The 23,628-nt window shown below is 32.2% G+C and overlaps 2 protein-coding genes and 1 pseudogene across 5 annotated transcripts in view; all 3 read left to right on the forward strand.

Moving 5' to 3' along the window:
- The window catches only part of LOC143588180 (putative serine/threonine-protein kinase PBL28), a 39,954-nt gene extending 34,966 nt beyond the window's left edge, over positions 1-4,988 (forward strand). Inside the window, exons 2-3 of one of the 3 annotated variants that reach the window (XM_077069257.1) lie at positions 3,703-3,741; positions 3,895-4,739. In XM_077069257.1, coding sequence (XP_076925372.1) covers positions 3,703-3,741; positions 3,895-4,338 — 483 coding nt within the window. In that variant the 3' untranslated portion in view covers positions 4,339-4,739. Of the gene's footprint in view, positions 1-3,601; positions 3,742-3,894 lie in introns of all 3 variants that reach the window. The other 2 variants (XM_077069255.1, XM_077069256.1) reach the window with 2 other exon arrangements.
- Positions 4,989-7,449: 2,461 nt separating this feature from the next.
- On the forward strand, positions 7,450-10,265 carry LOC143588185 (uncharacterized; the record flags this gene model as incomplete). The annotated part of the gene is made up of 6 exons (XM_077069262.1): positions 7,450-7,596; positions 7,707-7,769; positions 7,855-7,928; positions 9,496-9,577; positions 9,630-9,734; positions 10,188-10,265. Coding segments are annotated over 6 exons (549 nt in total), but the record flags the coding sequence as incomplete, so codon positions are not given.
- Positions 10,266-18,919: 8,654 nt separating this feature from the next.
- Positions 18,920-23,101, forward strand: LOC143588183 (disease resistance protein Roq1-like; annotated as a pseudogene). The gene is made up of 5 exons (XR_013145058.1): positions 18,920-19,582; positions 19,803-20,896; positions 20,991-21,244; positions 21,410-22,109; positions 22,569-23,101. The product of XR_013145058.1 is annotated as a disease resistance protein Roq1-like (transcript).
- The last annotated feature ends 527 nt before the right edge of the window (positions 23,102-23,628 follow it).

Consider the following 23,628-nt stretch of genomic DNA (forward strand, 5'->3'; position numbering starts at 1 on the left):
ATCAGGCAAATCACTACCATGTGCAGTGGAATGGAGAGGAAATCATAACCGGAGTTGAAATGACGGAAATACCCCCACGTGAGAAGCACGTGACAAGACTTAAACGAGATTTTTAACTGGATTAGGCCTAAAGGACAAAAGGTGTTACTTTTTAAAACGTAAAGGATAATAAACATCAATTTGAAAGATAAAGGACCACCAATGAAATTTGGGGTAAACATAAATGACAATTTCTGTAATTCTGTCTCGTTTCACATATCTTTATTTGTATACTTTGAATGTAGATTCGGGTTACGATGATTCCCAGCAAATCAACACATCAGTGATATCTTCATTTCTGAAAGACCGCCATTCTAAGTTGGCAAATTATGATGTGTTTATGAGTTTTCGAGGAGAAGACACTCGCCGTAACTTTGTTGATCATCTATACTCAGCTCTCGAGGAACATGAAATTCACACCTACATGGATACCGAAAGAATTATGGACGCAGTACATTATTCACACACGATCGGGCATGCTATAGAAGAATCACGAATTTCCATCGTCATATTCTCCGAAAACTATGCAGAGTCTTCCTACCTCATGGATGAGCTTGCACGTAAATGAAATGCAAGGATGAGAGAGGGCATATAGTTATCCCTTTATTCTATCATGTCGATCCAACAAACGTACGGTACCAAAAAGGGAATTACAAGGATGCATTCTCCAGACACGAGCCAATGATCAATCCATCCAAAGTTGATTTATGGAGAAAAACACTAATGGATGCAACCAACCTTAATGGATGGAATATCGACAGCCTTGCTGACGGGTAGTTTTCTTTGTCACATTTGTTTTTTTAAATTTTAATACTTTAACTGGTTGTACATCACAACTCAGCTATAGTTGCCTTACGAAGAAAATATATATAAGCCATAACTAAAACCTTTTTTGATTTAAAATATAGGGAAAATAACAAATAACCAAAATCTTCTAAGACTCTAGCTAGCTAGTTCTCGGTCGGCACCAACAACATTAAAAAGAAAAATGGGTCAAAAATCATCAATATGATAATTTCATACTTAAACCGGCGGCTATATCTTAGTCAGCGAGGGCTAATTAATCCTACAGTTAAATTTAGCAGTTTAATTAGCCGCTTGCTAAGATATAGTCACCATTTTAACTACCGGCTAAGACTTAACCCCGCTTACATGCACTTGTATTATTTTATTGGTTTGTTTTGTGGATCCGTTGAGTTTTGTGTCAACTATTTGTGCTTCTTTGATCGGTTATTCTATTTTTTGGTACACTTGTTTAAAATTTACAAAAGTCAATGTCAATTAGTTTTAATTTGTTCACATAGTCTGTTTTGATTATTTTTAAAAAAAAATTATCAGTGTTTGTATGCATAATGGGTTGTACGTTGTGCTTTTCATTTTGTATTTAGTGTCATTTTTGCCTTAACCAGAATCATCTTTTACTCCAACACGTTTCCACCTCAACTTTGGTCCCGATACTTTTCATGTTTTGCAAATTTTTTGTTTAATGCTTCGGTCTAATTTTTTGCGTGTTAACACGCCGCAACGGGCATGCATACATGGTTTAACGTTTTTACGTATACTATTTTTCATTCAGTTTAACAATCCCGTTGCAAAACACGCAGGGTTCCACACTCCTTTCAACAGTACTCAACGTTAACTTTTTCATTGTTTTACGTCTTTGCTGCAACGTGGGGGCTTTAAACTACTTTTATAATAAAGTTGAAAATTCCCTGGGAGTGTATTATATATGTGTTTTGGGGGCATTACACATAATGCAATTTTATTGTTAAAAAAAGTAAATAGTTTTTTTATCATACTTCTAATAAAACTTTTAAAACTAGTGTATATCTAACTATCTATATAATTGGCTACTATGAAATCATACATGTCACTCTCAGGTTGTTCTCTCCATTCTCTAGTGCAATCAGATTGTTTGATTTTTAAATGGAGGCTTCTCATGCATTTGACCCGAAATCATGGGTATGGGTCTTAGCAAACCCAGATAGTCTTTAAATGGGTTATAACATCTCATTTATTTGTGAAACTCTTTCATAATCAAACAATAATTTTCTCGGGTCATGGGTCTCACCAAACCCGGATTCTCTTAAACGAGTTATAACATCTCATTTATTTGTGAAATAACCCCTTAATCATTAAAGAATAATTTCCACGGGTTATGGGTTTTACCAAACCCTAATAGCCCTCAAATGGGTTATACAATCTTATTTATTGGTAAACACTTTCATCATCAAACCATAATTTAATTTATCTCATTTACATGTTCTCCGTTGTTGTATAATCATCTTCATTGTCAGTTAACTTCTGATACTACCCACCATCGTCAACTACATCAACGTTACGTTTTTCATTAGACAAATATTTGTGTTCATGTTTGTTCATTTAAAAAATCAACATGCTCATGTTTGTTTATGTTTGTTCGTAAAAAAATCTAAAAAACCTACACATCTCAATTGAAAATACCCAAACGCTAAAAAATATAATAACAAACTAATATATACGTATTAAATTAAAACAAAATTACGTTAAAAATTAAAATAAATCATCATAAAATTGCAAAACGATTATAAAAAAACTTAAATAAACCCCCGTAATACGGAAGGATCAAACTAGTCTTTTATATATTAGTACGGGACTACATATTTGTGAATTGTGGGGTTATTTTCCTTAAGTTCCAATGTGCAGAAACGAGGCAAAAGGTATCCAACTAATTGTCAAGAAAAATTCAATTATGTTGTTTCCGGATAACGACCTTATAGGATTACAGACTCGCATAGGAGATATAAAACACGGTATGATTAGCATCCCACCATCTTCCCATGAAGACTTGAAGCATTTGAAGATTCCTCTTCACGAAATAGTTCTGGCAACAAATAACTTTTCCAAGAAAAACTTCATCACGACCGGTGGGTTTGGGAAGATATATCGAGGTCTATCTGAAAAGCTTGGCTCGGTTGCCGTAAAGAAATTAGATCGTACACAAGGGGGCCAAGGAGACCACGAATTCATGATGGAGATCACTTTGCTTTCCGCTTATAAACATGAAAACGTTGTCTCTCTTGTTGTCTATTGTTTCGAAGATGACGAGAGAATACTTGTTTTGAAGTATGAAATCAAAGGAAGTCTTGAAGCGCATTTACATAATATGGATCTAACCTGGATCCAACGCCTTCGGCTTTGCTTAGATGCCGCCAATGGGTTGACGTACTTGCATGAAGATGTAGGAGCTCAACATAGAATAATTCACCGTGACGTCAAGAGCTCCAACATCTTACTGGATGAGAACTGGAAGGCCAAGATTTCAGATTTTGGTTTGTCCAGAATTGCTCTAGCGAATGCGCCATGTAGTGTTATTTTTTCTCAGGCTTGTGGCACATTAGGATATATTGATCCACAGTATCAAGCTCATAACCATCTTTCACAAAAATCTGATGTTTACTCTTTTGGAGTTGTACTATTTGAAGTTTTGTGTAGTAGGTCGGTGAATGCTCAGCACTACCATTTTTCAGTCCAATTGGCCCAAAACCATTACGAAAAGGGAACATTGGATTTATTGATTCAGGTCTAAGAAGTCAAATGAATTCAGATTGCTTGAGCACTTATTCATCCATTGCTTATCAATGCTTGAAGATACAAAGAGATGAGCGGCCAACGATGGGCCAGGTTGTGGATCAACTCGAGAAAGCATTAGATTATCAACAAGTAAGTTACATTGCTGAAGGCTTCACACCTCTTTAGATTATTAATTCTTATGGTTGACATCGAATTTAATATTTGTCATTTGTACAAAAAAGCTAATCATATATGTACGTATGCATGATTCTTAGAATTCTTTAACTATTTGTTTTTCAATAGGGATCTAGTGGATCTTGGCATGATGTATACATTTGTTTTAGACAACGAGACCCTGAATGCCACGTTGTTGATGATATTTGTGCTGCTCTTCACCAAGGAGATATTTCCACATACAAGGATGAGGTGACACTATCCCGTAATGAGTTAACCCTGTTAAAGGCCATTACGCGTTCACGCTTATTTGTCATTTTTTTCACCAAGAAGTTTGCTGTTAATTCTTGGTACTTGGATGAAGTTGCCAATATTATTGAGTGCATGAGAGAAAAAAGACAATTAATTTTGCCTGTATTCCTCAATGTGAGTCGTTCTGATGTGCGGACACAAAAAGGGTATTTCGGGGAAGTGATGTCCGAATATGATAGACACCCAAGGATGGAAGTTTGGAGGAATTCTCTTGTTGAAGCAACTAATGCACCTGGCCTGGAATATTCCAAATTTCGGTGATTTCCTTATTTTTATTGCAAATTAATCTCTAGTTGTGAATCCGTTTCTTAAACTTTGCATATTTATAGGCTAATGGTATGCAGATTAAACAAAGTAATCATGTTTTGGTTATTTGAGAATTGAGAATGCTAATAATATTATGTTGAACTATACTGCAGGTCTATTCCGGATTTTGTCACCAAAATCGTTGAAGAAATACAATTTGGTTTATCTGCAGAACATTTGTCTACTTTACAAATGTGATGAACGTACAGTCAGTTGAAGACGATCCTTTTTTTTTTAATTGTAATATAAATTTGTAAAAAATAAAGGCCGGATGTTCAGGTGTTTGATAAATGATTGGATTAATAACAAATGGATTAATGTTATAATTTTTTATTTTTGCAAGTATGGCTTGTATGTTGTTTGCCTATTGATGCCGAGTAGCTCATCTAGGAATCCGAAGTAGAACGATCCACAAGTGAATACATTGTTCTTGTTTGTCTGAGCTCCTATTGACGTCTGGCGAGTCATTAGTTATCTTAACAAAGCCGCGGAGGTTTCCTTTGATACTTCTCGTAACACGCGATCTTTGAGACTCAAATTTATCACACTATGAGCCCGTTCCATGGTCTTATTTTCTCTTTGTCTAACAGATTCTCAGGAAGGTTATCTCCTCATTGTTGACTAACTGAAATAATTATTGCCATTGAATTATTTTAATTCAGACTCCATTGACACCATATTGACCATCAATTGTGTTCACAGAACCTTAAATGATCACCTTCTTTGAATCGCTCCATACCTTGGCTCGGATACCACATGTAGTCAAAACGAATTAAGAACGAAACTCGAACGGTTATTATTGTGGAATATGAAACAAATGATTAAACGTGAGAATTGCAACAAAAACTACGAAATCAAAATAAAAACTAAGCCCTAATATGAATAGCTACTTATTATCCTCAATTTGGTTGTTAACTACCAACTAGTGATTAACAAACCATTTATCAATTATACATAAACAGTCCTTCAACTAAGAAAGAATTGCCAAAGTCTCCCCCAAGTATTAGAAATGACACTTTCATCCCTAAATGTTTTACTGTTGTTGACTTTAACCAACTATTAACATGTATTGTGTTTAACACCCTACAATAATGTTAGTTGAGATAGTTAAAGGCACAGACATTAATAACGGGATTCATGAAAGCCAAGATATCAAATATTAGTTTGTCCAAAAAAGCTAGCTATTACATATCTTGGTGTTCCCACAGGCCGCCAAACCCGTAGTATAAATAGAGAGATGTGTAATGGACTAGGCCTCATGGGCTAAGCCCCATTTGAGGCTCGACCCAAACATTAAGCCCAATTAGGGATATTGCCATCAAATTTGTTGTAGTCTTGTATAGAGGTGAAAAATAAACCCGAACCTGGAACCATACCCGAAAAATATATTCGGAACCAGTTTTTTTTATACACGGGTTTTTATTACCGGAACATACCCGAAGGGTAGGGATAGGATATGCATTTCAGTACCAAAACTCGTACCCCGAAGCCAGACCCGATTTATACCTGGTAATACCCAAAGCCGAAACCGGTTCCATGCCCGGAACCAGGTTTTTCCAATACCCGAAACCGGGTTTTTAAAATACTCGAAAAATACCCGAAAATGCTCTGAAAAAGTGCAATTCCTTAAAAAGTCCAATCTATATCCAAAAAATACACGGAAAAAAGCTCGAAAACCCAGAAAATAGGGTTTTTCAATACCCGAGAATAGGGTATTCAAATACCCAGTTTTAGAATACCCGGTTCTGTACCCGACCCGAACCCGATTCATAGGGTATGGTTTTTGGAGACAATACCCGGACCCGAACGACCCGGGTATTGCCAATACCAGATTTTTTAATACCCGGTTACACCTGAACCCAGCTTCATACCCAAAACCGGTATTTGAAAAACCCGATTTGTGCACCTCTAGTCTTGTGGAGCTTCCTTAAAAGTACTTTTCAATCATACTGAAATAAATCAATTTCACAAAAATATTCTCCCGAGTCCCAACTTTGAAATCTATTAATCAAGTAAGACCAACAACTTGCGCAAACAATTGTTAAGAAAGTTTGCCCATAGTTTGATCTAATCTCCATGGTTCACCTCATGTGGTAGTTGGACCTATAAAATGTGAATGGTTTAGCTAACAAAAATTGATAAATGCAAAACAAACACGTAAGCCCAATTTGTGTTGTTATTTTAGATTTAGTTCTTGAATATATCAACTTGATGAAATCCTAAACGTATTGTAAACAATCACTATCGTTTTCTAATCTATAAATTATAAAACTTTTAAGTAAAAACAGATATCAGTTTTATCTATTATCTATCTAGAGTCAACAAGAAATTGTCACCTTATTCAAAACGAGAGTGCACACACAAAACAAGATATTTTGAGATATATGTCACTTTATTCAAAACGAGAGTGAACACACAAAACTAGATACGTACGGGTCACCCCACACGAACCCATGTATCTAACCCGTGAAAATGTGGGTTTCTTCGTGACTTATGGGGGAAAACATGGATTTACAGGGATACCTAACCATGGTTATCTATCGAGGCTCGTTTGAAAAATGCTTTAATCGGATTATTTATAAACCAGCCGAGCTGCGTAGTAAGCATACAAGCCAAGCTCGAGCTAGCATAACATGAAACATAAGCCCACTAGAGAGTAGAGAACATCCTATTACTACTTTTACATTGATAGTTAAGTTCAACTATAATTTAAACGATTTGACTCTAAGCTTTAACCAGCCAAGCTCGAGCATAGTTTAGAGCTTGTTAAGAATAAACCAGGCGAGCTAGGCGTACTTTTACATTACTTGTTTCGAGCGGCACCCCTGTTGTGTCTTTCTTCCTTTCACTCTTCTTGGTACCCTGTTGGCATTCGTCATTGGATTGTTGATCTTCAGAAACCCTAGCTTTTTCGCCTGTGCCCATTCTTCAGTCTCTTTCCTGGTTGTAGCTTTTTATAGTTAATAGTGATTTACAACGTGCCTCAAGGTCTAGAAAAAGGTAACTAGAGCTTCCATATGATGCCACATATTGAAATTTAATATTTTCTAATTTACATTATTAATAAATTATATTGTTTGTGGCTTTAGAGGATGGTGGACACCAATATTTTTAACAGCAGGAATATCATCTGCAAAGTATTTCTTTCATGATGTTATGAGGAAAAATACGGTTACTCAAGCGCGCTCTAACATCTCACGACACTATGATCTGGCATGTGAAAGTTTTTTATCATCCTTAATACATTTTTCTTACTTTTATGAACATTTGTCAAATCCGGACTCTTATTTCATATAATATATTGTCTTCTCATGTTTTTGTAGAGTAATGAAGTCTTTTCTCTCTTCCTAGATGAAACCATGACATACTCGTGTGCGATATTTAAGGTTATAACTTCAAAGATTACATTTATCTCAATTTTTGCTGTTCGAGTAATTAGTATAACTCTTTCTATATGCACACTTCTGATAGAGCGAAGATGAAGACTTGAAAACGGCGCAGATGAGAAAAATATCTTCCTTGATTGAGAAAGTGAGTATTTGTATGTATTAAATTTTCATTATCTAGAAAAAAAAGTTTCACTAGAATGTATCATAAAACAAGTTTGGTTTATATTCCACACACCTATATTGCCTGCATACAATATTATCATGTTTTCTCTTAAGGAAACTTTTGAGCCAAAAATGTTTCTTTAAAACTTATGTAGGCAAAAGTTGATAAAAACCATGAAGTTCTTGACATAGGATGTGGTTGGGGGGCTTTCGCAATTGAACTAGTCAAACAAACTGGATGCAAATACACTGGCATCACTCTCTCCAAAGAACAAATTCAATATGCAGAATGTAAAGTGAAGGAGCTTAATCTACAAGTAAGTGCTTAAAATCGAAATACTCGCCTTCATAATTATATAAAGTTCTAAAAAATACCTTTCGTCGATGCATTTCCGTCGACAAGTAAAAGATATAGAAAAGCTAAACATTATGTTGATAATTAAAACAGGGTGTTTTTTGCTGTGTTGATATTGTATCAGAATTTATGTTGGAATTTTCGATGCAATTATTTTCCTCAAACATTTTCATAGGAAAGACCGACGTATAAATTTGGAATCAAGTAATACTTTAAGATTCCTCGTGTTCCTTTTGTGTGTTCTCTAATGCCATTAATTGTTCAGGACCGAATAAAATTTCTACTATGTGACTATCGGCAATTACCGGACAATGTCAGATACGATAGAATAATAAGCTGGTTAGTTAGAGCATTTTCTATCTCAATACTACTTCATGATGTTGTTGTTGGTTACAACACATTCTGTTAGTGGTTACTCATAATATAACCAAGACACGTTTATTTTCAGTGAGGCGATAGAACATTTTGGCCACGAATACTATGAGGAGTTTTTTGGATGCTGTGAATCCGCATTAGCGGAGGATGGGATTTTTGTCCTTCAGGTATCTCAATTTCTCCATATAAGACGTTATTAAAACCAACTAATATTTAATCCTCAAAACAACCAACACTTTTAAGCATGATTGTAACACACCACACTTAAAATAAGATAAGTATTATATTTACAGAATCAAAGATTAAAAGTTTTTAAGAATATAAATTCAGTTCGTGACTAAATTCTTTGGAATATCATTAGTTCATATCAGTCCCAGACGGAAAGTATGACGAAATCAGGAGGACACCAGGCTTTGTTAGAGAATACATATTTCCCGGAGGCGACATACCTTCGCTTAACATATTAATATCAGCCATGGCTGCATCATCCAGATTATGGTAAGTGCATCACTCGGGTCATGTATATACAGAGAATTTTAAGTAAAACACAGTGTTTTTTGTGATAACCGAAAGAACATAGCAAATTATTCGTTTTTTTGTCATTCCAATTATACGTGAGAGTCAAATACGATTTTTTCACTGCTTAATCTTGACCGTTAATTAAATTAGAGATTGAATGGAACAAAATCAAACACCATTTATGTAAACGTTGTTTTCTTCCTTCGCTTAGCATCGTTCGCATGTTAAATTTCATTCGTTCTATATTTAAACACTATACACACACACACCTACACATCGATCTAAAATTTTGTCAAATGCTTCAAATTACAGCGTGGATCATGTGGAAAAGATAGGAACACATTATCATCCGACACTTAGATATTGGAGGGCTAACTTCTCGAAAGACCAAAGGTAATCTATATAAAGATATTGTTATTTAATTATCGACTGTTGTTTCAATTCATGAATTCTATGACTTGATGGTTGGCTGTTTGTTTATCCGTACTTGGGAATACTATTTTGATTATTGTGCTGCTGGCTTCAAGATAGGAGTGCTTATGGACTATCAGGTACTCTTTGCGTATTCTCTTCAAGGCAGTCACCAAAGTTATAATTAGTATTCTTAGGCTTTATAAAAAGTGACGTTTTTAAATGTTGATACATAGTTCAGTGGCGAAGCTTTGACCGAGGCAGGGGAGGACCCCAGGCCCCAATTAAACTTCGCCAGTAACATAGTTGATTGTAACGATTATTCTAACTAATTAAACCTATATGATACAATGTTCACCGGTGTGTTTAAACAAATTAGGAATAGCGATGTCCAATTTTTCGATGCAAGAAAGAACTATGTCATTATGAATGATGTTTTCTAACCAATTTACAACGCTATATTCAAAAGCGGTTGTAACTTGAATGCATATACTTTCACCTTAAAATATGCCATTTTTGCATTTGAACAAAAATTATCATCCTCGCAAAACACACAAACATCACAATTATTTTCCATATATATTTAATTGAAGGTTGTGTTCTCAAGGCCTGAAAACTTTAAGTACGCCTCGCTTGGAGATCCTTACAAGCCAGTTGATCCTGTTTATTAATAGAAAATGTAATTTACTTATATCGTATCTAATGAGATTCTGCCGTGGTATCTTCTATATGGTTAATATGTTATTGCATGTAAACTAAATAAGTCGACACCGTGATGACCCGACACAAGTGAAAACTTTTGCCTATAATTGTGCATCTTATATTCGATAATTTGAGGTGAACTAGTACATATGTAGGTCTTTGGACGGATCAAACAACAAAACACTAGTTTACTTAGATCAATCTCAACACTCGCTAGCGGAAATCACTAGTGAGGAACCGAGATCTCAAATCTTACTTGGTGTATTATTACCCAAAGTGGTAAGAAAGAAAGTAAGAGAGGGAGAGAGTTGGTGAGTATGAATAAGATTTGTTCAAAAGGTTGTGTATGCATGAGTATGCTCCACCTTATATAGGTGTGAGTATATCATGCATTATTTCCATGTATAGGCCCAAGTAGGCTTTGCTTACATGGCCTAAGGCTCAAACATACAAAGGAAATAAACCGACAAGCTAACTAATATAAAACGTTTACAATACAAGTAAATACAAAAGATTAATATACAAAACGGGACCCTGCAACATCATCATGAATACTAATTAATTGAAAATATAATTTTACTTGTTTGGTTATAAAACAGTTTCCTAGTTGACTAGTGGACTAGAAAAGTTTTCTATAAGGCTTTTCAAAATTGGCGTAATTAAACTTTTGACTGTCATAAGAATTAATAAGTGTAATTTTATATTCCATTCATCGTGTATTTTACGTCAAAATGTAATTGGTGGAGATATTTATGCCATCGCAATATAGTCAAAGTCGATTTAGAACCAATCTATATATATATATTAAAATAATTGAATTTTATTGAACAAACTCTATTGTTTCTATATATAACAATCACTTCTATGATTTTCTTATCAATTAAATAATTCAAAAATTAATTAAATTAATCAATAACCCACAATTAATTCACATATTAAGATATTTAAATCATCTATAAACTAATTTTTAGCTAAAACCGACAATTTTAATATTCAAATTTAAATTTCAAACTTAAACCGAAACTAACACAATGAATGTTCAATTTTAATATTCAAATTTAGACCGAAACTAACAACATAATTAATTCATATTCTTACTAATTGTATTTACTTTAAATCTACATCATCTAAAAATAAAAACCGTGTAATAACTATTGTCAAACCCTCAAGTATTAGATGTCCAATTTTTAAAATTTCAAATTTCTACTACTTATTTGACCTCATCTTATACTTTGAAAACCATTTCAATAATCATTTCTATAAATTCAGTATTCCATATTCATTTGTTTATATCATCCTTTTTAATCTTCTGAAGCTGTTATAACTTATAACTACGACTTTGTATTCAAATTTCTATCGTTTGTTATTGTTTGTAAGTGAAATTCATATATTAATTTAATTATGTTGTCCTTATTTGGTCTTTTGGTTGTTATGCAGGCAAGTTAGCTTGGGAATTAGATGTATGCAAACTGCTTAGGTGAATGATTTATGTTAAAATTTCCATATTATCAGTTCTACTTAAATATATTTCTTTTGTTCTTATTGTTGGTGTACCTTGAATGAAACTTAATTATTTGAATTGTTGGTATTATTTGTAGTTCATCTTATATGTTGCACACATTTTGCTGCTACTTAAGTAGGTCAGATCATGAAGTTTGACGACCATATTCAGAGACTAGCTCGAGCCATGGTATGACCTGGTCACCAAATGCGTGTCCTGATTAATGTAAGATTTCTTGAAATTCATATTTACAGTTTTATTTTTATATGTTGAGAACTCCTCTATTCATATTTACATTTGGAGACTAACTCTAGCCATGGTAGGACTAGGTCACCAAAGTTCCACATGCTCCTTCCAAGATTCAATAGACATGTTGAAGGTTTTAAGATATGCGAAAATATTGTTGATTTATTTCCTTAACGAAATTATTATGATAATTATTCCGATTACATCTATTGATAATTCTTACTAATTTTTTTTAATAGTTCAGTGTATCTAACATTAATTTATTTTTAGTAATTCAATTTATGGTCGTCCAACTTGGTAGATTGGCTAATTGCATGGAAAAAGTATTTGATGGAGATTAGGTTGATTATGTTTGTTTTGGTCATTACGAATGTATTTTAGTTGTTAATTTTCTATCATTTTTATTTTATGTAGCTTAGACAATTCATGTAAATTAATTTATTTTTATATGAACAACAATATTTAGTTTCTGTGTTAAACTTTTGAATCTTATCTTGAAAGTTTTAACAATTAGTTATTGAACTTCCAAAAAAAATGGAACGTTTTTTTATAATAATATTTACAATTATTTATTTCTGTTTTTAAAATTCAAAGCTGACTACTATTGCAACAATCTTTTGTAGTTTTAAGTAGTATTCAACCTCAACAAACTTTCCATCTTTTATATCTGACCAAATTTTAATTAGCATAAATGACAAATTTAATGTAGCTGGAAATTTTAAATAATTTGCTTTTGATTATACTCGAAAGTTAATAAGTTTTGTATTAAAAACTCATTAACTTATTTAACTAATTTAACATGTGTTGTATTACTTATTTCAAATTTACATTTAAAAAATCTTAGATATTTACTATAGTTGCTTATTTATTTTAAAATATTCATCATCTTTAATTTTACTGATACATTCCAATCATTATACATTAAATTATTTTTGTTTTAAGAACCGAATTTGATCACTCTTTTTTAGTTTTAATATTTTTCGATATCAATAAACTTTACATCTTTTATATTTGACCAATTTTTAATTAGGCATAAATGTCAAGAATTACCGATTCGTATAAATTATTCCGGCCAAATTAAAAAAAACTAATAAACTAAATAGAAAATAAAAACTTTCCATCTTTTATATTTGACCAATTTTTAATTAGGCATAAATGTCAAGATTAATGTATAAAATTTAAAAAGAATTATCTAATGAATTTATTGTTAAATAAGGTAATGATGCTAAAGTGTTGACAATAATTTCGTGATAATTAAAAAAATTAATAGTATATTGTTTAGTTATTGAATTTTCAAGAAAAATGGAAAGTTTTTATAATAATATTTACATTTATTTATTTTTGTTTTTACAAAACCAAAATTGACGACTTTTGCAACAATCTTTTGTAGTTCTTAATAGTATTCAATGTTATCAAACTTTCCATCATTTATATTTAACTAATTTTTAATTACGCATAAATGTCAAGATTAATGTATACAATTAAAAAAAGAATTATATAATGAAATTAATTTTAAATAAAGTAATGACGTTAAAGAGTTTGAAACATAATTTACTGCAGATTGCAATCACTTTAATTAAATTTTAATTAGGGAATGAACTCTATGTAATAAAATTAAAATTAACCGGTTTAATTTTAATTATATATATATTATTTTAATTATACCAAATTAGTGAAATTAGTAGAATAAAAATTTATTGCTTCGATTTAACCTAATATATTTAACTAAAAAGTCTTTGAATCGAAATAAAAAAAAAAGTTTAATTACAAAATAATTTATAAAAAATATACCTTATTTATTTATTACTGTTGAAATAAAACTCATAATACCTTAAGACTTTAATTGTATATTTAATCAGGTTGCTATGGTTTATTTTCTTTTTAAGATTGTGAAGCAAAATGACTTTTTTTTGTGAAATGTCGAAGAAGTTGATGGTGGGCTAATATGATTATAACATGTTCATGTCTTCGTTTGGTTTTTTAGTTTAGGTGTATAGTAAGTTTGTGTAAGTATTAACTTCTTATGTACACAAGTTAAATGCTTAATATTTTGTTTACAAACTTATGTTAACTATTTGTGTTGGTTTAAAATGTTAGTTATGAAATTTTATGGTTGTTTATATGTTTTTAGCCCATGTCTAACATGTGCTACTATTCTAGAAATATATTAGTGTGTTAGATACTTTTACATAAATGAATTGCTGATCATTTATGTCAATTCAAGTTAGCCGATAGTCTACATATACAGTAGAGTAAGTTGTGTTATTGTTGTTTCCTATGTAATATTTTTTTATTTCCATGTCTTTAATATCTTTATGAACACCAAATATAAATAACATACAATTATCATTAAAGTTAATAGTATTTGGTTTTCAAGTTTTCTATTTTTTCTGTTTTATGTATTAAAATCATTCATTAAGTCAGCAAAACTGAAACATAATGCTCTATAAAATTTTGTTTTTATATTTATGTTGTTCATCGTTTTCATATTATATTATATTATATTATATTATATTATATTATATTATAGATTTGTTCAAAATTAAAAAAAAAAATTTGGGGTCAATCAACGTCTTCCAATAAGAGGAGTTATTTAAACGGTTAGTCATTTCAATATTTTTTTTTAGTTACCCTTTAAATGTTTTTTAAGAATGCATTTTTTTAAACGTGCAGCTTCAACGCCAAGAGAGTTATTTTAAATAATTATCATTATTTACCAACACATTTCTTTTTTCTATTTTTTAGACGTGATACGAAACATAATTTTCAGTTATCTAATACTATTTTATTTTCTTAAAAACCAATTAAAATATGTGTTTTAATTAAGATGTGTATACGAATCAGTTTATGTTAATTAGAGGCGCAAAGATATTTCTACATTATTTTTTATTTATATTTGGTTTACTCAATTTATATTGTTTCCATATTTAGCAACAAAATTCACAAATTTAGTTGTGGTCTATAGTTTTTTGGTTTTTAAGTAAGATCATACCAATTATTTTTTTATATTTTAATTTGAACTAAAACTTTCATAAACACGTTATGCTAAATAAAATCAAAAAGACGGAAACTATTTTAACTCATAGATTGGTTCTAAAAGTCGGTGTGCCAATAATATTACTAAGCAATATGGATCAGAATAATGGTTTGTGTAATGAAACTAAATTGCGAGTAATTAATTTGGGTAGGCGTTTTGTTGAAGTAAAAGTTATTTCAGGTACTAATACTGGTTATCGTACTTATATAATTCGTTGTGGTCTAACACCTTCAGATAAGAAACTTTCGTTTAAATTGAAAAGAATGTAGTTTTTTCCAGTTGTGGTCTGTTTTGCAATGAACATTAACAAAACTCAAGGCCAATCTCTAGCAAGAGTTGACATATATCTCAAAGACCCGATGTTTACACATAGACAACTCTATGTAGATTTATCAAGAGCGAAGAGTGGTGTTAAAATTCTTATATTAAACAAAGAAGACAAAGCTACATATATAGAATAAATATGGTTTATAAGGATGCCTTTTTTGTAGCTTATAAATTTTACATTTTTAACATTTGATTATGTTTTCAAATATTGTAATTTGAATGTTATTTGGGTTTATCTTTGTGTTTCACAATCATTTATTTTCGTACCAATATCATTTACAACTTTAAGTATGTTGTCGTCCCGAATAATATATAACAACTTATGTTGTCCTTTCAAATGACATGTGTTTGTTTGAAAATATCAATATCTCCACACGTGTCGTACACGGGTTAATAACCTAGTTCTCTTAATATCTTTTATGATTTGATTGTCAGTGGGCCATCATTGTCTATAAATTTCAGTTTGTTAGGTGTGATGCCTTTTAACTCCATCCCTGAATTTTCGATTCGGGTCTTGTTGGTAAATAATGATAATTTGTCGTTGCAACTAATAGGTTCGTCGGTTTTGAGGTAATGATGACTACTAAAAGGTAATAAATACTTTGAAACTGGATTTTATTCTAAACATTTGTAAATTAAAAAGAGAGAAGAATTTTTTATGGATATCATTCTAAATTTTGAATTAGATTTTAAAATACCGCTGTGATATGTCTATTTTTATTCACGTATCGAAGTAAATTTTATTGAAAACCTAGTTATACCTGATTATGCACAAGTTATCGAACCACAAATGTACAAATTGTCAAAGCTTTTTCAAGGTTTTGCTTTTTTCTTCTTGCAACTTCCAAAATTTTAATGTTCTATAAAATCATGAGTTCTCTTGCTTCGTGTTTATTATTATCAACGCTTTGACGTAAAATCATTTTTAAAGCATTTCAAACTTAAATTTTAACTAAAACCACATATTGGATGCTAATGTACAGGTCAAAAAGCATAAAGGAAGTCAAAACGCATAAACGGGGGTAAAAACGCATAAACGAAGGTTAAAACCCATTAAATGCATAAAGAATGTCAAAACACATAAACGGACGTTAAAATGCATAAAGGAGGTCAAAGCGCATAAACAAAGGTCAAAACGCATAAACGGAGGTCAAAAAGCATAAAATGAGGTCAAAACGCATAAACGAATGTCAAAACGCATAAAGAGATGTCAAAAAGCATAAAATGAGGTCAAAACGCATAAACGAAGGTCAAAACGCATAAAGAGATGTCAAAACGCATAAAGGGAGATCAAAACGCATAAAGGGAGATCAAAACGCATAAAGGAGGTCAAAATGCATAAACGGACATCAAAACGCATAAACGGATGTCAAAACGCATAAACAAAGGTTAAACAACATCATAGCATATGTTTAAGTTGAAGCATGTTAGCATAGAACTATGACAAGCAATTATTTATCATATGCATCAATTATGCATCTTGTGAGAACAGAATGCTCATTAAATGCATCACGTGTTGGTCATTGTATTTTGTCAATAGTTTGTCAATTTTGATAGTTCATAAACAAGAAAAGAAAACTTTAAGAAAAGTTGAATATATATTTTTTTAATTTGAAATCCTCAGATCAAGGAACAAATATATCAAACTATGATTGTCTGCTTAGTTAACATGTTTCTTAATTAAACAGTAAATCAATTAGACTTAAGAAAAGTTATATATATAAATATAAATATATATATTATTTTTTTAATTTTAAATGATAATTCAATGGATGTTTACATTGTTTCTCTTGGTATTAGAAATGTTACACACACTGAAAAAGTTTTGACGGAAGCATACATGTACTTTGATTATAATTATGTGATAAGTTTTTATTTAAAGTTATATGTTACACGACATCGATATTTACAATTTTACATGAGAAATCAATCTATTTTAATATTATTTTAATCAGGGTACTCATAAAGAAGGGAGATTTCTTTGTCATGAACTCGGCCTTGTAGACACACCAGCTTTCAAGCAGTGTAAGTACTTTCAATAAAAATTGTCAACGGTTTACAGCTCATTTAAGTTTGCTTCAAACAAAAGAAAAAAACATTTGACACATATTTTGGATTTTAAAAAATGCATTATACTGACATTTTGAAGTCAAAATGTGACCTTTTAAAGTCAAAAGTTAGACTTTTTAATTCAAAAAGGGATTTTTTTTACAAGATGGTAATTTACTAAATATATAATATTTTCCTTATTTTGACATTTGTTAGAAGTAATTCGAATTTGTAGCAGTCAAGCATATTCAAGAGATTCACAACACAAAGGATATCATTCATTTTGAAGTTCATATTGTTTAAATAAAGGAGGCGGGGATTGTAGATTATCAATTTACTTGTAATTTAACCATATTGCCCTTTTGCATTATTATATTAAATATGTGTTGATATATTGTTAGTTTAAATACTAATCGGAATATTATGAATTTGAAACTATAACCTAGGTTTGAAAAAATTAAGTATATTATTTTACAAATTCTTATGTCATTGCTTTATATTTTCAATCGTGTATAACACGGGCTCTAACCTAGTTGGTAAATTAAAAGAAGTAAATAATTTTGTAGGGATATCATTCTAAATATATGTTGGATTATATTTTAAAATATGATTGCTTTTTTAATAAATTACCGCTGCCACTTCCGACGCCCCTATTTTTATCCACGTATCAAAGTAAGTTTTATTGAAAACCAAGTTATACCCGATAATGCACAAGTTATCGAATCACAAACGTACAAGTTGTCAAAGCTTTTTTAAGGTTTTTGTTTTTTCATCTTGCAACTTCCAAAATATTAATGCTCTATAAAATCATGAATTCTCTTTCTCCGTGTTTATTATTATTATTATTATTATTATTATTATTATTATTATTATTATTATTAACGTTTTGATGTAATATCATTTTCAAAACGTTTCTAACATAAATTTGATCTAAAACCACATATTGGATGCTAATGTACGAGTCTATCAAAACTGAGTCTTACAAATTTCTTCCATCAATTTAACCACTTGTTATATATTTGCAGTTCTACAATAGTTATATGTTGGGGTGTATAATATTAATAAATAAATAAATAAAATGGGATATGCGTAAACAAAGCGAAAAACAATATAAAACAGTCAATATATGCCAATGAGCTAGTGGTGGAGTGGTAAGGTAGAGACTTGGTGCTCCATATGACCCAGGTTTGATTCCTGCCCACAACATTTAGTTTCAAATGCACCCGCTTTCACTAGTTGGATCTCTTGAACTGAACGAGTTTTATCTCACCGAATTGTCGTGCATTCGAGCGAGTGTTTACGGGCGTTCGCCTTAGGTGAGGGTTTTTCCCTTATCAAAAGACGAATGTATCCCGATATGATAAATTTATCCAGTAGTTTATTTGAAAAATTTGTTGGCAGTAAAAAAATAACCAGAAATAAATCCAATAATTAACATAAATTTCTACATTTTCTCACATGGAGCAAAAGCAGGAAAAGTCAAGTGACAATGACATTAGTTGTAGAAGACATTTTATCGCTACACTCTTGGCCCCATCTTTCTCTATATATTTACTTCATTTTATTCATCTAGATCCACATTTTCCTTTTGGGCCGTGTTATACATTGCCTTTTTTTCTTTTTACTAGTTCTAACCCGAAAAAAAAAATCCACATAATGGCTTCTTCATCTCAATCTTGGATTTATGACGTTTTTCTAAGTTTTAGAGGAGAAGACACTAGAAAGACTTATGTGGATCACCTCTACGACGCGCTTGTACAAAATGGAATCCACACTTACAAAGACGACGAAGAACTTCCTCGAGGCGAGACCATCGGTCCAGCCCTCTTCAAGGCTATCGAAGAATCACGGATTGCCGTCATCGTATTCTCGGAGAACTATGCAAATTCTTCGTGGTGCTTGGATGAGGTTACATATATTATGAGATGCAGGAATGAGAGAGGGCAAATTGTTTTACCTATATTCTATCATGTGAAACCGTCAGAAGTGCGGGAACAAAAAGGGAAATATTAAGAAGCATTTGCACAACATGAGCTTGAGAACAACAACAAAGTTGAATTATGGAGAAAGGCACTTTTGGAAGCGGGTAGCCTTTCGGGTTCGGAAACGATGAACATAGCCAGTGGGTAAGCTTCTTCTTAATAAGCTTATGATTTAGTGTTTGATATACGTTGCGTGCAATCCAATTTGTGCTCATGTACTTGTGTTATCGACTTTAGTACGTGTTTGATTTGAGTATGAAATTAAGATGTATTTAGGACTTTTTTCCTTCTATTGTGGAACAGATTTCTTTTTCTAATTTGAATATGTGTATATACTAATTTAAATAATTATTACAATGCGCAGCCATGAGTCGAAAGGCATTAAAGAAATTGTTGACGAAATTCACGCAATCTGTTTCCAATCATAAATGTCAATGAAGGCCTCATCGGAATAGATACCGTTTGCAAGATTTGGAATCACAGTTAGAAATTGGATCAGGTGGCGTGCGCATGGTTGGAATATGGGGTGTTGGGGGTGGTGGTAAAACAACCCTTGCATCTTCTATTTATTATAAATTCTCTGGTGAGTTTAATGGGTGTTGCTTTGTAGAAAATATACGAGAGGAATCGAGCAAGTATGGTTTAGGAAAAATGCAAGAAAAAGTTCTTTCCGGTGTTATGAAACAAAAACAAGTGAAAGTAGATAGAGTTGACGAAGGAAGACACATGATAAAGAATAGGTTATGCCATATGAAAGTTTTGATTGTTCTTGATGATATCAGTCACCTTGACCAACTAAGGGCTCTAGCCGGATCCCATGATTGGTTTGGCGACGGAAGCAGAATAATAATTACAACAAGAGATGAACATACATTAAATGCTCATAAGGTAAATGTGATACATAATATTAGCTTGTTGAATGATGAAGAAGGTATGGCGCTCTTTAGCAAGCATGCGCCTCGGGATAGCCAACCTAGCAAAGAATACGAGTTGCTTTCAAAAGATGTTGTTTTTTACGCTTCTGGGCTCCCTTTAGCACTTAAAGTTCTAGGTTCTTTTTTGTGTGACAAAGATATCAATGAGTGGAGAAGTGCATTAGCTAGATTGAAAAAGATTCCAGATACTAATATTGTCGAAAAGCTTAAGATTAGCTTTGACGGACTTCAACCCGTGGATAAAGAGTTGTTCTTTGATATTGCATGTTTTTTCAGGAGAGAAAAGAAGGATGAGGCGATTGACATCTTTGATGTTTGTGATTTTTACCCTCGTATAGGTTTAAAGGTGTTGGTACAAAAGGCTCTTATAACCATTTCAGATGGCAGGTTTGATATGCATGATTTGATACAAGAAATGGGACACTACATTGTTAGAGGTGAACACCCACAAAATCCAGAAACACATACTAGAGTTTGGCAAGTGGAAGATGCACAAAATATATGTGCTATGGATGCAACAACGGTAATGCTTAAGCTAGCTTTTCATGACACACACACACACACGCACACATATTTAAATTCAACTCGACAAACAAATTATTTTTCCTCTATTTCAGGTACTTCACAAGATTGAAGCAATAAGAATTTTTTCTGATATGAGTGATCCACCACCATGTGATAATCACCATGTTGTTGCAAACATGAACAATCTTCAGTGAGTTGATTGGAGAGGTCATCATGCGAGTTCATTACCAACAAATTTTCCTCAATGGAGCCTTCGTTGTGTAACATTAAGTAGCGGCCAGGAAAGACAGCTTTGGAATGGTTATAAGGTAATTCTTTTTTGTTGATTAAAAGTTGATGATAACAAGTAAAATTTATGTGTCTATTTTGATAATGATTTTAGTCAAAATGACTATTATGGTGATTTTACCTTGAAAATATTCTAGTACATGCACACCCAAATTTCTCTCAACTCTTCATCATATTTATGAATATGACAAAAATCCTGAAGAATTTTCACTTTTGTGTACAGTCTACCAAATTTAAGGATGATCAAACTTCATGGTTTAAAAAACCTAATCGCGACACCAGATTTTGGTGGACTTAAAAACCTTCAAAGGTTCATGCTTTATCAATGTCCACTTATAGAAGAGATTCATCCATCAATTGGCCGCTTGGAAAAGCTAGTTTTCTTACTAATAGGAAGTTGTGACAACTTTAAGGTGCTCCCATCCATTACATGGATAACGAAACTCGAGACTCTTTCGCTCTCAAAGTGCAGCCAACTTTCTAAGGGTGTGAAACAAGATACATCATATAAGCAGTAATTTACAAGCTTTTTATTTACTTCCATTGGATTACAATTTATTAACAAAGGCTTGAAGAAGTTAGTTCTCAGCAATTGTCACTTGGGAAATGAAGACATCAATTGGGATTCGTGGGACTTACCCAACTTACAAGAACTTGATCTAAGTTGGAACAAATTTTTGAAACTAGATTTTAGCCGCTTGCAACTTCCTCGGCTCAAATGGCTAGACGTGTCATTGTGCAATAGCCTTGTAGAATTGTCCGAGCTCCCATCGGAGATAGCTGTTCTTAGAGCGGATTATTGTTAGTCACTTGAAACAATTGGAGATATGTCACACTGTAAATGGTTGTGGAAAGTCTCATTTATGGGAAAGAATAAACTAGGTAGTGGTGGTGATCAGAAATTAATAGATTCAATGAGCCAGGTTAGGCCCTACCTTTTGAGTTTCAATAATAATATTAAGGGATAATGACCAAGATGTCCATTTGACAAGCAAAATTGTCTATTTGACCAACTAATTCTTAAAATGCCCACCCTAATATTCGACATGATCGCTTTTTAATCACTACTCGATTAGATTTTTAATCAACCATATTCTTTCATGAGTCATAAAATTGTCGGGTCGCTAGTTTTTTTTTTCTAAATCGTCGCAACTGACGGGATTATTTAGGATTCCGACAAGATTTTTTTGAGCAAGTGGCATATGTTAGTTGGTTAAAAATCTTGTCGAATAATGATTAAAAAGTAATCAGGTCGACAATTTTTAGGGTGGAAAATATGGGAATTAATTGGTCAAATGGACATTTTTTTCGATATTAACCGGTCAAATGGACACTTTGGTCATTTATGTTCGTGTTGTATTGTTATTAACATAATTGTGCAGGGAAATGCTATCGAGCATCACTTTCTGAGCCTCGCACTTGAACATCAGGTTCGACAGATGTCTGCCCCTAGCCAAGTTTCAGGGAGTAGATTTGTATTGCGGCTTCCAGGTAATTTGTACAATGACTTTTGTGGGTTCCTAATACACAATGTTATGGACTACCAAGAACCATATGTTACAATAACTATCAAGCAGGAGATAGAAGAGGGTGAGTGCAATTATCAAAACGAGTTATTCCCGCATCCTCCTCCTCCTCCAACATATATAGGATACGTTTCCTTTAGTTCTTTAAAGCAAACAACATGGTTGAATCCGGAATGCAGCATGATTTCCTTTTACATGGGTGGTAAGTTTGAAGTTAAACTCGTGCCTAGACAAGGCGAAGGTGATCTTCGGGTCCAAACGAAAACTGAAGCATCAGATTGCTGGGACTTTTGGGATAAGGAACGCGAAGATATAAAGACATTCACCGTCCAACATGATTCAGAAGAGTCTATAAACATATTATGGCGTCCATGTTGAATCCATGACTAGTACCATTTTGTTCTTTTATTTCATGTGTGATTTGAATTGTAATTTAGTGCATGTTTCCTTTGGGTCATGTATTGTAATTTCAAAAGTGTTTTAATTTAAGCCCACACAATTGTTTAAGCTCCTAAGGGATATTTTGATGGCCCAAGTTCCCAATGCAAGTCTAAAAGAAAGTGGCCCAATACCATTAATCAATCTTGTAAAGGTAGGTCTCCAAGGCCGAGTACCCCTGAGTACTCGCCACAAAGTACATCACCGAGGAGAGTTTCTTCAACTCAAATATGGTAAACATCAGTCAAAATCACATCTAGTCAGTCAATTTGAGCCAATTTTGACTTATAAAATAAAACATAACTCATATTCTATTATATTAAAAAAGGAATAACACTTTTTTTAGTTAGTGATTAGAAACTTTTAGAATAATTTAGTATTTAAGAATGTATTTCTCTTAATTATATTGCTATTTACTTATTTTGTTATAAATTTTAGTATACTTATGATATTTGACATGTATATAATATTCAAAAAT

This window comes from Bidens hawaiensis, unplaced genomic scaffold (genome assembly GCF_021521415.1).
Source record: "Bidens hawaiensis isolate Kalapana, Puna unplaced genomic scaffold, B.hawaiensis_p1.1 tig00036132_1, whole genome shotgun sequence".
NCBI classification, from domain to species: domain Eukaryota; kingdom Viridiplantae; phylum Streptophyta; class Magnoliopsida; order Asterales; family Asteraceae; genus Bidens; species Bidens hawaiensis.